The sequence below is a fragment of the Hirundo rustica genome, chromosome 1 (genome assembly GCF_015227805.2).
Source record: "Hirundo rustica isolate bHirRus1 chromosome 1, bHirRus1.pri.v3, whole genome shotgun sequence".
In the NCBI taxonomy this organism is placed as follows: Eukaryota; Metazoa; Chordata; class Aves; order Passeriformes; family Hirundinidae; genus Hirundo; species Hirundo rustica.
Window position 1 is genome coordinate 92,159,730 of NC_053450.1, and position 17,590 is coordinate 92,177,319.

A 17,590-nucleotide genomic window follows, 5' to 3' on the forward strand; every position below is an offset into this window, starting at 1 on the left:
AACTTATTAGGCATATTTCGGCTTTTACTTAAAATGAAAACAAACATGGCTGTGCAAGTCAGCCCGTTGACGTCCCTGACCATCAACAGTGCAAGTGGTTTAAGAAATGGCTGTTCATGCAGACTGCAAGTACAATGATATGTCTCTGATACACAGAAGTAATATTTATAGTTTACTCTGTTAAAACACCAAGGGCTTCTACTGTTCTGCTTTATCACCACAGCAGCCAGAGGAAGGTGCTGCTGAAGCCCTGCTGGCCTTGTGTACGCAGCTGCCGTGACACTGCTGTGCCGCTGTGACACTGTCATGTGCCACGGTGGGTCACCTACCTTTGCACTTACATAGATACACCTGAATGATGCCATCTTCATGCTGATTTGCTGTGATTATTGATTCTAGTAGGAAGAAGAAAAGGTGCTGTGTGCTTTTTTCTGCACATTTGTATCTAACAGAAAAAAATACCAACTTGCTCTGAAGTAAGTGCTGCCTGGGAAGAATGGCATAGGGATGAACCGACTTCTTCTCCTACTAATTTCCTACAAATATGAAGTAATGTGTCTTAACAACAGCACATAAGGGGGGAAAACCCCCATTTTCCTGTATTCCCCAGAAACCTGTATTTTTGGCAGGACCAAACAAACAGCACACCTGACCCACTCTAGTGCTTAGGGTACCTGTTCAATGGTTAAGGCTCCGGACCCACCAAGTTGCCCTATTGGCAACTTGGGGCATTACTTGGCTAATAACTTCAAGCCCCGAAATCTCGGTCCCATTGCAAAGCGACAAGTTCTGTCTAAAACTGTTTGTCTGGTTTAGGGGTTACAGCGGAAGTGCTGCGCTGACGGTAGGACTAGCTGATATCAAAGGTCTCTTCCAGCCTTGATGATTCCACGATTTTATGGTTCCGTGACCGGAGGAGTGTCCGTTTCTACCGCACGGAGCCCGCACCGCCCTCGCAAGCACCGCCCCGCCGAACCCCGGCCCGTCCGCGCCGCTCTTCTCGCCGCAGCCGCTCCGTGAGCCGTAGAATCAATCGCCGTCGCTGGCGGCGTCACCTGCCGTGTTTAGCCGCGTCCCGGAGGCGGAAGCGGGACGGCGCCCGTGGCGGAAGTGAGCCGCCGGGGCGGCGTGTGCTCGGCGATGGCAGCCCAGTAGTGGCGACGGCGGCAGCGGCAGCAGCGGTTTCCCTCCTTCCCCTCCCCTATTCCGCCGTCGGGACCGGGTGGCGCGGCCATGGCCGGGGCCCAGGCGGCCGCGAGCGGCGGGGGACGCGCGCTGCTGCTGCTGTTGCGGCCGCGGCCGCGCGGCTCGGACGGCGCCTCACGTGACGGCCGCGCGCCCGCGCCCCCCGCGCGCCGCTGCCTCGGCGACTGGCGGTGCCCGCCCGCAGCGCAACCGGGCCCCGGCGGCGGCGCCGTGTGGGGAAGGGGCGGCGGGAGCGGCGGAGGGAACCGGCGGCACCGCGGGGAGCGGGGTGAGCCCGGGAGGATGGCGTGTCCTGGGAGCACGGGGAGTTCGGGCGCCGGGGGTGGGGAAGGGTCTGCGGTGCACGTCCCGTGCAAAGCAGCTGAAGGGGCTGGGGATGTTCAGCCTGGAGAAAAGGAGGCTCGGGGGGGACTTTATCGCTCTCTACAACTACTCGAAACGAGGGTGTAGCAAAGCGCGGGTCGGCCTCTTCGCCGGGACAACCAGCGACAGGATAAGAGCACGTAGCCTCAAGCTGTGCCGGGAGAGGTTTAGGTTGGCCATTAGGAAGAACTTCTTCACAGAAAAGGTGACCGGACTACGGAGTGGGCCGCCCAGGAAGGTGGTGGAGTCGCCGTCCCAGGGGTGTTTAAGGACGTGGCACTCAGTGCCATGGTCTGGTTCACAGCGTGGTGTTCGGTGTGAAAAGTGCATATTATATGGCTCTACGCAAGATATTTACTATATGTGTTATGTTGTGCTAATTGTTAATGTGGTATTAATATTTTGATAGTATGGTAAATGTAGTTTTGTAGTTAAAATGTAGTTTTTATGTACCAACCACAGGAAAATATAAATCTTTCAAAGAAGAAAGAATTTACTACTTTCTTATCAGAAGAGACCAGCTCCTCCTGCTTTTCTCAGCCTAGTGGACGCCATAGAGATTAAAGGAAAAAAGTGATACTAACCAGAGACAATTCTTAGTTAGAATGGAATTTATGCATTATGTATAAATTGTATGAATATTCAACAAGCTATTGCTTTTAAGAGATAATTTTTTGTTAACAGGGGTCCTTCTTCAGAGCTTGTAGCTCGGGAGAGGCACCCAGACGTCTGTAACTTTGTTTTTATTGTCTTGTATTGTCCTAACTCTAAAACTGTTCAATTTTTTTACTCTAATTCTATTTTTATAACCATCTTATTTACTATTAAACTTTTAAAAATTTTAAAACAAGTGATCGGCGTTTATCACATTCGGTCAAAGGTTGGACTCGATGATCGCAAAGGTCTTTTCCAACCTAAGTGTTTCGCAGATTCTAGCTCTTCACGTCATGCCCCACCTCGGGTTCATTCTGTCAGGGTAGTTTATACACGACGCATCCCAGTGGAAACAATGCGCTGTCTTAGATTGGCTTTCAGCGTTGAAAGTATTTTCTGCAAAAACAGTAAATGGCAAATTGTGAGTGATTCCTTTTTCCTAAAAGGCAAGTGATGAAAATACACTTCTTTAACAAAGAGTGTGTGAATTTAGCCCTCCAGCTTTTAAGTGCTCACAGGTCCCACCTGCTGAGATTATTCCTGTAAAAAGGAACAGATGCAGGACCCTGTCAATTGGAGGGATTTTCCCCAAACATTGTATTCCTGGAGAGCGTCTCTTAAAGGTAGCAGTAGCGTAGTGTCCTGTTTTCCAGCTCTTGTACATAGAAGTTACTGATCAGATGCCTTTTCACTTCCAAGCAAGCAGTGGTAATCTCAATACAAACTATTTTGTCATAAGTAAAAAACGTTCTGGGTAATAAGGAAACTCCTGGAAAGCAAACATGTTGATAAGATATTCTTTCTTAAGAAATAACTTTGGTTTTGTTTGTTTTGTTTCCTCCAGATGTAAGCATCTCTGTGTCATCTTTACAAAGCAAAGAGAATATTTCCTTACTGGGAAATAGGAGGCTTTATTTTGACACTCATGCGCTGGTATGCCTCTTGCAAGAAAATGGTAATTTGTTTGAAACAAGTAGCTATTTTTAATTATTTTTATAAGTGGTTTTCGGGTTTACAAAGTTTGTTACTTTTCCTTGACACACAGTGTTACACCTTGATTTTTATGGATATTTTGGGGGCTTATCTGTCTAGTAGGTAGGGACATAGAGGGTTTTCTTTTCTTCAGCTTGAGAAAGAAAATTGAGCTTATATAACTTGGTTTGGAATAATTTTTACCCTATTAGTATTTAAAAATGCTAAGAAAAAAATGAAATTTTAAGAACTGAGAGCAAAATACCCCAGAGTTTTCAAGGCAGTGGTTTTAATGTATTCATTGGATTCCTTCATGTTTAGTATATTACACCAATGCGTTACAATTGGATGGAACATGGTCTACTTGGTATAGTGCGGCTTTTAGCATAGAGTGTAGAATACTCTATAAAATAGTTTTATGCTAAAATATAGATAAGGGAATAGATTATTTTGGGTTCAATGCTGAGGTGGGAGAGGTACCCTAAGGTGAAGCTCAGTACAGCTGAAGTGACTTGTAACAGCTCTCCATTCCTAAATCGGAGAGGTCCAAGTCCCCTTCCCCTGCCAGGTGATTTCTTCTTTTTTCATGTGCCAGGAACTTCTCAGGAAACTCTCCAGCTCTTTCTTATTTGGTAGTCTGAGACACTAATTTAGTGAGCTGCTGGATCAGTTGAGTGAGCACAGGTCAGAGTTGAGGAGGAAAGATAAGGGGAGAGGGAGCCTTTTCATGGCAGTAAACTTTTGTATCAGCCCAGCTACTGAAAGTGACTTGCTCTCAGCTGAACTGCTGGTTGGTTTGAAATAATCACGTCTTTGCAAGTGTTTCTTCTTACAATGATTAACTCTTGTTCGTGACATTTTTACTCCTACATTTTGAGGGTGGAAAAAATGAAGGTATTTTTAGGGACAGTGTTTTAGTTATAGTTTCCAATATATTCAGTTCAAAAAGTTTCTAATAAGTGCTCAGAAGCTGGCAGACCTAAAATCAGGACAGTTGGTTTTGTTTTTAGTTGTTGAGTTTTGTACATCTTCAGTGGCACTAAAGTATAATAATTGGTAATTTATAGTACAATGAAGTATCTGCTTTTCAGAGTCAGAATTCTTGCTTGCTCATGGAAATAACCACATGTGAGAGATGACATTCCACAAAAACTCTGGAAAACTCCATTTATCCTGCTGATAGTATAATAGTGCTGTACTATGGAAGCAGTCATCCGATGTCACATACAGAGTTTTGGGGTGGGGAAACTTGCAGGTACTGACTGTGTTCCTTTTGTTAGTGCTGGATCAAGAGGTCTCTATTTTATTATCTTTCATAACTGACATTTGTTGTAGTTTGGGGCTGAGTATTAGCAAGTGGCATTTCTGTAAACTGTCTGGATTTGGATCGCTCTCTGAATGTCACTTTTTGTTTCACTTAGGATTCACTACTCAGCAGTCCGAGGTCATTGTATCTGCATTAGTGAAAATCATGAACACCAACCTGGATATGGTTTACAAGGACATGGTCACCAAAGTCCAGCAGGTTAGATCAGAGGCAATGGTGGGGTTAAAGTAAATTAAAGCCTTGTATGCCTGCTAATGAAATATGTGTTGCTATTTATTACTGTTAGACACTGCTGTTTTAAAAGTTTGAAGGTGAAGAGCAAACATTCCTCTCTACCTATTGACTGGTTAATTTTGTCTTGAGTTTATCAGATAGTTACCAAAGTGTTGTGATGGACCTTGAGATTTTAGTTCTGTGGGTTGGTCTGCAAACCACAAGTATTTTTTTAGTTTCAACCTTACAGTAACATGACACAGTTACTGAGAAGGCTTAGACAGGCATAAGAGGTATTCATGGATTTGAATTTCTACATGTATTCTTTTGTAGACTTGTAACAAGGAAGTACAGATCCCCTCAGTTATTTAACACCCTGTTATGTGTTACTTTTTTATTTATCTCTATGTACTTTTTTATTTATCACTACCACAGTGCCGTTTATATTGTATTAGAATCGAGCTGAAGTACAACCTACAACCAGGTTGAAGTACAACCTGGAGCCTGGGGTTCACAGCTCCAGGTCACATTCCCAGTACTGCCTGTAACTCGTTTCATAGTAACCAGGCTGCTGTCTTGAGACAAGAGAAAACAGCAGCTGCTGTTTCTGTAGTGTAACAGTCTTGGCAGAAGGGTGTCTCATTAAAAAGTGGGATACTGCAGAAGTGCATTTTGTGGCACTTTCCATTTAGGGAGGTTTCAAGCCAATCTTCCTTAGTTTTCTAGGCAGACCTACAATCCTCCTCTTATGCTGAATTTGTTCCACAGTCACTCAGGGAATGCCATGTTAAAGGTTCCTTTTCTCCTATGGTTAGTTGTATTTTACAGCAAGCAGTCAGCTTACTTCTCTGCCTAGCTTTTTTGAATGACAGTTGTTTTGTGTTGAATTTAGTGTGGCTGCTGATGGTAGATGTTTTCTGAGACTTTTAGATTTGACCCTCAAGTGACTTTCTACCATTAAGGTGCAATGTATAGGTTTGTATGGCAGCTCAGGAAGTATGTGTGCCATCAACACTGGGCCACATAATCAATTTTTATTTCCTTATGGTCTTTGCACAAGGGCTTCTGCAGAAAGAGAACGAAGAATTGGAAGTAAAATTTGGAATGTTGTAGATAAGCTATTTTCAAAGTATTACCTTGGTTCGATAAAACCTTAGGGAAAAACAGATTTACGTGTGTATGTGTGTATGTATATGCATGAAGAAGAGAAAGAATATGGAAGATTCTGTTCTCTGTTTTCTGAGTCCACTGAGGAGGAGAGAGAACAAGAGCGATCTGGAGACACTGAGGAGTAAGAAAAGAGATGTCAATGCAGTACTCTTTCTGTAGATGTTTTGTAATATATCTGGAACACTGACCCATTTTTTTCAGTCTTGTGGTCAGGTAGCCTGGAGAGGCACCTTCAGATGCTACTTAGAAGTAAAATGCTGCGAGGTAGAATCACATTTTGTGACAAAACTGAAGTTAGAGTGCTGTGTCAGATTTGTAGGGGTCTTAGTCCGGAACCAAAAGCAAGGGACTACTTATTGGAGGAAGATCTTTAGTAGAGAAAGCAGTTCCTATTTGCGTATGTGGGTAGTGTAGGATCTAGAACAACGTCTACAGACTTTTCCCTCCTTGAAAGTTGTGGGAAATTCTTGTTTGTCTTCTGTCAGTTCAGTGTAATGGACTGAGAAGAGCAATTCAAAGCATGAGTCTGTGATTCTGAGCAATAAGGCAGAGACTTCCTTGCAGGGAGAGGCAAAAGAGGTAATTACAGAAGAGTATGGTTGCACTGAGGCATTTTGGTCTGAATCTTTCCTCATTTGGCTCAGAGATAGTTCTCCTTAATGCCTTTGCTAGCTTAAGAATTTGATGACTTGGAAGCAAATGTTTCCTAGGCTAATAATTAAATTATTCTGAGCTGTGTTATCACTGCCAATTTTGTCAGGCATTACCCTCATTTGATCCTAACTTGCTTCTTTTGTCACTGTCACTCTATCTTGCATTCTGAAACTTGGATGATAAACCTGAAATTGCTGAATTAAAAATTCCAGGGTACCAAAACAGTCTTTCATATTTGTAGGAAACATGAAAAGCATTATAGTTCTGATATGTTCTGAGGTTCTTCTTCCTTCTTTTAAAGGAAATTGCACTTCAGCAAGTAATGTCCCATATTGGTGCTGTGAAAAAGGACATGATTATTTTGGAAAAAAGTGAATTTTCAGCACTTCGTTCAGAAAATGAGGTAAAAACTCCTCTTTTGGAAAGTGCTACTCTAGAACCTGATTTTTGGCCGGGTTTGTTTGTTGTTTGTTTGTTTGTTTTCCCTTCTTTTTTTCTTTTTCTTTTCCTCTTTTTTTTTTTTTTTTTCCATAATGATGTAGAAAAGCATCTTGTCCCCAAGGAGATGATGGGCTGGGATGGTTTGGTGCCTTCATTAATGACCTTGTTGATGGAGCAGAGCAGAGGGCACCTTCAGCAGTTGATCCAAAGCTGGGAGCAGCAGCTGATACACCAGGCAGTTGTGCTGCCATTCATGGGGACATCAACAAGCTGGGAAGATGGGATGACAGGAATCACATGAAGTTGAACAAATGGAAATGCCCAGTCATGCCCCTGGGGAATACCTTCAGGCACCAGGACAGGCGAAGGGTTGCCAAATGGAAAGCAGCTTGGCAGGGAAGACCTGGTGGACGCCAGGTGGACCATGAGCCAGCGATGAGCCCTTGTGGCAAAAGCAGCCAGAGGCCTCCTGGGCTGCATTAGGACGGCTGCCAGAGGGACACTGCTGATTTCTGCCTTGTGCTATTGTTTGGAAGGGCACAGTACTGAGTAAACATGCATGTGTATTCATCTGTACACGTACTGGGCACATAGAATAGCTCTTGGTTTGCCTGCATTTTTGTGTTACAAATTATAGTCACTGTTACTGATGTCACTGATGAAAATTCAGTAGATTTCTAGATTATGTGGATTTATATACAGTAATAAAGTGTAAATTTTTTTTCATACTCTCACAGAAAATAAAACTTGAGCTCCAACAGATAAAGAAGCAAGTCACGGTAAGATACTGTACCAATATAATTAAAAATTACCACCTGTCTAATTAGCTGGAAAAAAGAAGAAATGTTACTTTCAGAATTTTATTTTCTACGTTGTCTTTCATAGTTATGATACATGTGATACTGAAATTTCTGTTGACAGTACACTGTGGGATGCAGCAATGGTATTTTCATGCATACCTCATTTAGGGGACAGGAAACTGTGACTAGTACAAGAGGTGAACCAAAACATAACTGAAGTTATTTTTATGTCCTTAATTCAGATTCAGAAAGTAGCTGCCATGTCACAGTTAAGGCTGAGTGAAGTTCTGCATTTAGGGCTGCCTGTATATTAAAGATGCAGAAGACACTTAAAATCACAGTACTTAGTAATTGTGGGGGGTTCAATTGTTTGGTTTGGTGGGGGGTTTTTGTTTCTTTTTTCTCTGAAAACTTACCTGTTACCTGCACAGAATTTAAAACAGTCTTTAAGTGGCTTCTTAAGGCCGCCAGGTTTGGGACCATTATGTTTGGTCCCATTTGTTTGGAAGCCAATGACCATTACAAGAAAACGGGCTCTGTGTAGAAAGCATTTGGCATCTAATTTTTGATTTGTAACCTATTTATGATTTTAGTTGTATGTAAATGAGTTAGTGTAATCCACTGGTCATCAAGGATCTGAGTAATCTTTTCTTAAAAGCTCGAAGTCTTTACATTTTACTTTTAACTGTAAATTCAGTTCTCACAAGGGCATGTTGTTATGTGCTTGCTCATACAAAAAGACACAATGTAAAACTTCAAGGAAAACTCCTATTTTTGATTTATTAAACTAATGTATTCCATTGGAATGAGAACTAATGATAAATAAATTAAAGTTCAAAATTCAACCACAGAAATTGAGCCTAATTATTGTTAATGATAACCCAATTAGTTGGCACTGGCCTACTTGAGAAATACTTACTTGGTTGTAGCACTGGAATCCCCCAGAACATCAGCAATCTTTTGCTTCTCCCACATATTCATCAGATCAGCAGTTTGCCACATGACAAACTGTCAGCTGGCTGGAATTCCTGCCAGGAGGTTGCATTAAAATGGCAGCTGTCATCAGGAAAAGCTGGACTCACAGCTATTGATAAAGTCAAATGCAAGTGTACAACTTAATGGTAGTTTTAAAAAGTTAGATGTTTAAAAAGGCAGTAAAGATTTATTGCCTTTTATAATGTCTATAGCTTTTTCTGATAACCCTAGGTGTAGTCTTTAGAAACAGATTTTCTTTTATATTGGAAGGTGAGCAACTGCTTTGGACGTTACTTTGAGCATCAAGATTGCTTCATGGAAGAAACCCAACTTACAGGTGTAGCCAGACATGGGTTTCTAGATGTCAGAGAGAGTTACAGGATATGTAAAACATTCTCTGCATTTATAGAAGTATGTACTCTCAGCTAAATGCTGTTCTCAGGGTTAAAAGTAATTTTTTGTTTTTCTTTTTGAGATCCAATTCATACTATAGAAAATCATACTTCCCAGGTGAAGAATATAAATACTTAATACTTCAGAAAGTTATTTACATTAATTGGAGAGAACCTCATATTCATGAGATATATAAATAAAGATACAATATATTTGTCTAATTCTTTCTGCTTATGATAAAATGGAAGATCTTCCTTGCTGCTTTATAATTTTTCCCATTAGGATGAAATTACCAAAGTTCGTGCAGATAACAAGTTAAACCTAAACCTGGAGAAGAGCAGAGTAAAAGAACTGGTAAGTCTTCGTTACTTCTAGAAGTGTCTCAACACTGAGTAATCTCCAAATTTGGGTAAGAGCATGTTACCCAAAGAGCACTTTCATACTAACCTATAGTATCACTCAGCTTCAAGATGGTATTAATCCAAGTTGCTCATCCTTATGCGGGTATATGCATGGTGCCACGTTTGGGTCTGTATGCCTTACCTGTTTTGATCTTGTTTTAGTATCAGGATTAACACATTACACTTGAATATATTAGATATTCAATCTAATGTGCTGACTAGCTGCCTAGAGAGTTTTCTATTTTATATCTGTTTCTGTGTTTACACACTTCATGTTGTTTACACATTTAGTTAAATCATCATTTAAGACATTTCATTTCCCTGTATCTAGTTTGTCAGAAAAGACCTACTGTGGAACTAGTTGTAATTTTTTTTATATATGTATATTTTGTTTTTATTGTAAGTTATCCTGGTTCATGTAGGTTTTGAGCTTTGAAATACCTGGTAGATCTGAATTGATGTAATCTTAAATTACGGTGATGTAGATGTAAAATTAGAAGATTAATGAGTCTTTGCATTATGCATAGGACTCTAGAGTTCTGTTCTCATAGATTTTTCCTTTCTAGTTGCTTTTAGGATCTCAATGAATTGGCATCTTCTTAATTGAAGGATCTTTTAATGACTTTTTCTAAATTATTATTATTTCTTTCTCAGTCCTTTTTCCCAGGTGTGTCATAAAGATGTAATACTTATCTTCAATCCAGGCAATAAGAACTGTTCAAGCAGATACCATTTGTCTTCTGTGTGTGCCCCTTGAAGTTTTTCAGAGTGATTAGTTTAGGTAACAGCTGTGTTGGTGACTCAATACAATGACTAACAGTCTGTTAGCCTGTGGTAGATGCTTAAATAAAGTACAATTTGAGCAGGTAGACTTCTTGTTTAAAGGTTAATACGTCATGCTAATGTTTTTTTAAAAAATCATATGAAATATAGTCATTGTGGATATGATAAGTTTTGCAATAATTTGGGCTTACAAAACTTACATGAAGCCACTGCAGCAGTGATAAATTAGGCAGCAATGTTTTGTTGTGTATAAATGTAGACTCATAGAATCTGGACTTTGGTCTTTTGTGTAGAACACAACATTCTTTTGCCTCCCAGAAAAGGCAAATTGTGCATGTCAACTTTCTCTTAAAAAAAGCTGACCAACTTTAGTCTGTTGTGTAACTATAATTTCATAGTTTCTATGGAAACTGCTCTTTTTTTTCTTCCCCCCCCCCCCCACCATTTAATTGCCAGCTCTGCAATGCGTGAACAGAAGAGGAAAAAGGCAGCTGAATGGGGAGCAGGTTGTAGTACATATGCTGAGTTGGGGGAAAGATGTAATCCAGTATTTTCTATAGTACACACAGCATCATTGTTACATTTACTTCAATTGTAATGTGACTAAGGACTACATATCCAGCTTTCTGAGGAAAAAAAAACTAAGGATAATTAAAAGTTACTGTGCATTCTTATTAAGTTACTTTTCAGAAGAGAAATGTCCCAAGTTTTAATTGTTTTAACTTGAAGCAACAAGTAAAATGTTCCTATCCTTCAGTTTTATGTGGAATAAGTTCTGAGAGAATTTCTTAATTTGCCTACACTGATGTTGGCAGTCTTTAATGTTTCAAATTCAAAATGCTTTATCTTTTATTTTTTATAGTTTATTATTTTGTAGTCTCTTCTACTTTATTTCTCAGAGAATCCTACCTTACTTAGTGCACATCTATTTATGTTGTGATTTATGTCTTCAGTATACTGATGTGATTTAAAAACTGGATGTGCAGTACAAAAACTTGTTCATGCGTCACAGTGCCTCTAAGTTTGCTGTTAAAAACTCAAGATCTGACAAAATTGAATTTTTCCCACACTGTGAAAAACGTGGACTTAAGGGGAAATCTCCCTGTTGATTCAGAGTGGGAGGTTTAGCCTTGTCCTTCCTTTTTTTTTTTTAATGCACTATGTTTATGTTGTTAGAGACATGATGATGGCTTGCAGTAAAAGGCCAGTTTCACTGTCTTAAACCTAAGAGTAAAATCCTTGAGTCTGACCTAGAGAGTTCTAAACACAAAACAAAACTTTAAGAAACATCCAGAAAAGCTTGTAGAATATAAATAATTCAGAAGAAGTCTTTGGCTAACTGCATCTATTTAAAGTAAAACAGATGAACTATTTCAGTCTATAAAATTATTTTAATTCTCATGGTTCTTTTGATAGTGATCAATTCCTCAGTGTGAGGTCCAATTCTTGCATTTCTACTGAAACATATTCTTGATAAGATTATTTTATAAATATTCTGCCATTTTGACACTATAAAAAATGGAGGTTTTTATAAAATGTCTGAATTTCTGTTTTTTATCCCTGACTTAATGTTGCAGAATCTCGTGGCTCCATTAATTGTAGGCATGATGTTATTTGTCTTTATGTAATTTTCTACATTTGTAGCAGCCTGCTGTCTTTTAACTTCAAATTGAGGTCCCTCAAAAGTCCAGACAGAGTTCTAGATCCTCAAGGAATGTTTTCCAGTGCTGAAGCATTTATGTAGATTAATATGATTTTAATGTTAAAATTAAAAAAGCTTCCAGAGTGAAGGAAAAGTAAAGTGACTTTCCTTGTTGACATGGGAATGTCAATAGATAAGGCTATTGCTCTTTAACTCAGGATTCTGAGATGCGTGCCCGATGACCTTAGTACTCTTCACTGGAAACTGATGCTTTATCAGTTGTCTATAAATAATTGCTCCAGTGGTGGAGCAGGAACCATTATAGGTGTCAAGGTAAATCAAGCCTGTTCATGAGTCAGAAAGGTAACCTGCTTTAAAGGTATCCTTCCTTAGTTTGGATTTAACTTTGCCTTGAACCCAAGTAGCCATAACATAAAAATAAGCCACAACTTCTGATGATCCACAAACGAAGGGCTTCATGTGCAATACAAATGTTCTGGTTTTAACAAATATACTATAAAATGACGGAGGTCAGAACAGTTCAAATTGTGAGTGCATACAGTGCTGGCTAAACATTTTGTTGATAGCTGAGTTTGATGTGATTTTAAAAAGTGTTCTCCCCTTCCTGAAGGCAGCAGATGGTTCAGTCTTGGTTGTGCCTGTATGCTCAGTGGATTAGTCGGCTGTTCCAGAGTTGCTGTTTAGAGTCATAGGTCCTTGCTTTTCAGAAATGCAGATCTGCCAGCCTCTCTTCCAGCTGCTTACTAATATATACAGTTTGTGTGGAAGATGAGTGTCTGAAGAACTTGTTGCACATCACATTTCTGAAGTGTGCTTATTTAAAGGACAGCAGGTACCCTACAATGCTGTGTCCCAAGTGCTATCAGACAATAATCTTGTCTAGATTATGTGTTCTACGTAATTTGGAAGCAAAGAAACATGATTTTAAGTGGAAAAAAAGTTTAAGGACAGTATCATGTTTAACCTTTTTTTTCCCATTCTAGTATTCACTTAATGAAAGAAAACTACTTGAAATGAGGACAGAAATAGTGGAATTGGTAAGAATTTAGTAGTTGATTATCACACAGCAAATCTTTTTGTACTTGTGTTATAGACCTTGTATCCTTTTTGGACTTGGTGATGTCCTTATGCACTTTAACTTAAATGTCTACAGAATAAAAAGGCTTTCACATATATTATTAGACTCTCTGTGTGTATATATGAGCTATTCAGTAGTCGCTTTGTTTTGAAACCTCATGCTTGTAGTATTTTGTGTAGATGAAATTCCACTCACAGTATGAAATTAATTCTTTTCCCCCTGTTTAGAGAGAATCTCATTGCTAGACTGATTTGCCGTCATGTTTTAGATGAGGTTTTTACCAAGCACTACTATTTCTCTTTGTTTCCTTTCTGTAGTTTAGGGAATTATCCTTAGGAAGTCATCTAGCAGTAAATCATTATCTGATTCAGAATGTTTCAGCAGTGCTGATTTGAAACTATCAGCAACTCAGCAGCAGCTGTTCTTAGTTTACAAGTTGGATTTTTCAGTCTCTTCTGAGTAATAATTCTATCCCATATTTTTTTAGTAGAAGTCCTGTCTTCTGTCATAATCATATTCTGAATTGGTAGCTGATTTTATGGTAAAACTGATTGCAAGACTAAAACATGCTTTTCTTCAACAGAAGACCAATTCTCAGTTTTTCTAATGATCCATCAATCTCTCTGCTCCAGTATGACTTTGTCACAAGAGGCTCTTGGGCTTCTCAATAGCTCTTAAAATTGAGCAGTGACTTTAGTCAGTGGGCTGAATGACAGATTGAAGTTAATGTTTATGCTGTTAGATTGAGATAAGAAGGCATCCAGTTCTGCCAGTTTCTAGATTACTTGTTAAGGAATGTGTAATCACATAAATGTCCTGAGTTCACCAAATTATTCAATTCCTTGGATATAATCAGCTAAGAAGGAACTTGTTCTCTTTGAATAAAGTCTGTATTAGCTCAGTTGGTTAGAGCAGGATGCTAATAACACCAAGGTTGTGGATTCCATCCCTGTATAGGCCATTCACTGCAGAGTTGGACTTAACGATCCTTGTGGATCTCTTCCAACTCAGAATATTCTGTAACTTCTGTAAGAATGCAAATTAATAGGCATTTAAGAAGGAAGCAAAACTACAACTTGAAGGGATGGGTTAAATTTCTAAATAAACTAGGAAGTGTTCAAATTGCATCATTTTGTTGCTTTGCATTTTAGCACGCACAACAGGACCGAGCTCTGACCCAGACAGACAGAAAAATAGACACAGAAGTTGCAGATCTGAAAACAATGCTTGAATCGCACAAACTTGATAATATTAAATACTTAGCAGGTAAGGAATCTGCTGGTTACCCCTGATGTTGAAACTGCCAAACACTGTTAAATGTTTGGCAAACTCTCAATTGGCTGTATTTATAAAAGCCCTGATTAAAAAATAAAACTAAAAAACAAACTTGAAATAGTCTTAGGCAAGATTAGCAGCCTTATTTCTGTATTTAACCCAAAAGAAGTTTCCTGTGATTCACAACTTTATTTTGCATGGGCTTTTTTCAGGTTTTTGTCCTTCTTTATACTGTTAATAATATGTCTGAGAAATCTAAAAGACTGCCTGTTAACAAGGACCAAAAAGTTCTGTGCCTGACTTAATTTATGTAAGCAGCCTGCTACGTGCTTTACTAGAATTTTTTCATCCATCTGTTGGAGATCTGTGTGCAAAAAGGAACATTTCAGTTTTTTTGGCTGTTCAAGGCCACGTGCTCTCTAAACTTCCATATTTACACAAATGCTTGGAGAAAATACTATATATGTGTGCCTACATTATTGCCCTTGGTAACTTTAATATTTTGACATTTTATTGCCAAGTGTGCAGTGCTATTAAATGAGGTTTGCAGTAGAAAATTATTCTGATTTAGGTATTCTGATTATTTTTTCACAGTGGGTTTTGTCAAAAGTACAATCATATAAGCCTAATAGTACTGTATTTCAGACATCATTTAGAGAGAACCAATGAAATGGAAAATAAAAGGTGCTTTCTTAAAATGAGAGGAAATTCTTTTCCCTACCATTCCTAATCAAAAACAAGTTGAACTCTACATGGAAGAATAAATAATTTAAAATAATTTGCATTGTGTTTGAAGTGCTCCCATTGCAAACAAAGGCAAAAATATTTTGTGTGCATGTCTTGAAATGAAAATTTGATTTCATTTAAGTAGAAATTTTAAAAATGTAAAACTGATAAGCTTTGTTAAAAATGGCTTTCATTTGTTTGCTAAATACTTGACTGTCTTTTATTAATCCCATTATTTATTTCCTTGTGTTAAATCTGTAACTTGCTATATTGATATTTTTGGAATGGTAAGCAAGTAAGGGTTTCTTTCAGCCTTTTGATAGTTTTCCAGCATTCCTTTTTTTTTTTCCTCTCCTTATTTGTTATTTTTATGCTCTTCCTACCTTGAAATGCTTTGTTGTAAATGAAAAGCTTAATCTCTCACATGAAGGTGGGGAAGTTATTGAGCTTTTAGTATTGTAGTAAGATAATGTGCATAGCTTTCTGAAGAGACGTTTTGAGAGCTGTTGATTTAATCTTATTTAATGTCAATATTAATGCCATTTTCCTCCCCATCTTTATTTTCTTTCAGGTTCAGTATTTACATGCCTTACTGTAGCACTGGGATTTTATCGTTTATGGATATAACAAAACACAAATTTAAAGGGACTTCTATGCCTGAGGTTCTGAAAAAAAAGTTTTTAACCTTTACCGGGGTTTTAACCAAATCTTGACTGGTTTATTTATTATTTTATAACGCAGACTGCGTTGAGAATGTAACCAAAGACGTGCCTAAAAACAAACTGTGCACATACTTTGCATACGTTGAACCTTACCTCTGACAGAAGCACTTCTGCCATTTCCCTCCATTCTGAGCTGCAGGGCATCTGCTGCTGCCAAGCATCCTGTATAGGCAAAGACTGGCATTCCTGCCAGTGGAGTGGGCCTGCATGCTGGAGAGAAAACCAGTGGAATTCTGTTCCATTGCCTGCTTAGACACGTTGGCCAGACTCAGTTGCATGTGTTGGACTGAAGTATTTATTTTTAGTGTAAAACTGAAGCTACAAGTTCTGTTGCTTGGAGGCACTCTTGTATAAGTGGAGTTTGTGCTAACTGAATCATGCTTACTTCCCTCCCTCTAACAGTTGTTCGTACAGTTACTATGATCAAATATTTGTTTGGCTATTTTTGTAACATAGCTATCAGCTTGTTTTCCAGATGGCTGCCCAATCAGTTGTGTTCATGAACAAGTCCTGTGTAAAGATAGCAGTGTTTGCTGCTAGTTTTGTTCATAAGGTATTTGTAGAGTTTTTTGTGACTAACTTGCCTTTGGTACACATAACTATCTTATACTCATTCCATATGCCAATTGCTTACCTTACCACTTTAACTGGAAGTTGGAAATGCAGTAACCTACACTGGTTGTGTTAATTTGTAGTTAGGCCATACAAAGTGTCTCAGGTGCTGCTTTCTTGAGGAAAGGGAACTGATGCTTCTAGAAAGGAAAGATATTTTAAATGGTAGTTATGAAGCTGGCTCTTAGGCAAGAGAACTGCAGTACCACCAGTCTTCTGGGGTTTTTTTGTTTAATTTCTTAAAAAAATCATGTTGATTCTTCAAATGTGGAACTCTGATAGTGATTGTAATAATTGAAACAGCAGTGGACACCTGTAAAGATGTTAAACCCATGTGAATCAGGAAATGCCACTGAAAGCAGTGAAGAAAGATGTCCAGTGTATCCAGGTATCTGTCATTCTTCCACTCATGAAATTATTGTTTTAGTAGCAGAGTTGCCATCTGTGTTCGTGCACTTCAGGGAAATTTCCCTTTCCTGCTTGCTCTTAGGAGGGGAGCTCAGTTTATGCACTGGTGATAAATGCTGTTAGAGCACACTAATGGCTTTGCTTAATGAAAGTAAAGCTTTTTGGCTATTTTGTGCCTGTACTACAATAAGCATTTAACATTTTTGTGATTGGAAGTGCCAACTTTGATCATGTTCAAGGTCAGAGGAAGAGATGGATGCCTGTAACAATAGTATACTGACCTGAAATAAAGAATTTTGAATATTTCATATAATATGATGTGTTTTCATTATAAAACCAACTTTTTGATTTGAAAACGGTCTCTTTGGTTGAAGGTAAGTCACTACTCATAGCAAGTCTTTTAAGCTAAGAATTTGCAAAGTCAACAGCCCCTTCAAGACACTGAAGAGAAATAACGAGGAAAATTATTATTGTAGACTAACTTAACAGCCCCTCTAAATTAATGAATTTAAACTGGAGACCTTTTTTGTTTAATTTTTTTAATACTAAGTTACAGGATTTAACACCTTCTCCAATTAGACAAGCAATAATTCAGCTTTTAGAATTACTTTGTTGTTGGTCTTATCTTCCCAAGGCAGATGGTTCTATATATGACCATGGTATCAGTACATATTGGCCTGCAGGCTTGTGCATCTGACAAATAGTTGCTAAAATAAGTATTTAAGACTAATTTTAAACACAAGGTCTATCCTGC

At 38.8% G+C, this 17,590-nt stretch overlaps 1 protein-coding gene across 1 annotated transcript; it reads left to right on the forward strand.

The window, feature by feature from the left end:
- The first annotated feature begins 1,107 nt into the window (after positions 1–1,107).
- On the forward strand, positions 1,108–17,146 carry MCUR1 (mitochondrial calcium uniporter regulator 1). The gene is made up of 9 exons (XM_040062110.1): positions 1,108–1,474; positions 3,068–3,178; positions 4,617–4,720; positions 6,861–6,962; positions 7,738–7,779; positions 9,451–9,522; positions 12,999–13,052; positions 14,245–14,359; positions 15,666–17,146. The coding sequence occupies exons 1-9, from the start codon at positions 1,234–1,236 to the stop codon at positions 15,719–15,721; spliced, it is 897 nt and encodes a 298-aa protein (XP_039918044.1). The 5' UTR covers positions 1,108–1,233; the 3' UTR covers positions 15,722–17,146.
- The last annotated feature ends 444 nt before the right edge of the window (positions 17,147–17,590 follow it).

Bases quoted from the DNA above. Each gene is read 5' to 3' on its own strand.
- MCUR1 (XM_040062110.1), top strand. From the start codon at position 1,234: ATGGCCGGGGCCCAGGCGGCCGCGAGCGGCGGGGGACGCGCGCTGCTG. The intron at 3,179-4,616 runs GTAATTTGTTTG...TGTTTCACTTAG, and splicing joins ATGCCTCTTGCAAGAAAATG to GATTCACTACTCAGCAGTCC. The intron at 14,360-15,665 runs GTAAGGAATCTG...ATTTTCTTTCAG, and splicing joins TAATATTAAATACTTAGCAG to GTTCAGTATTTACATGCCTT.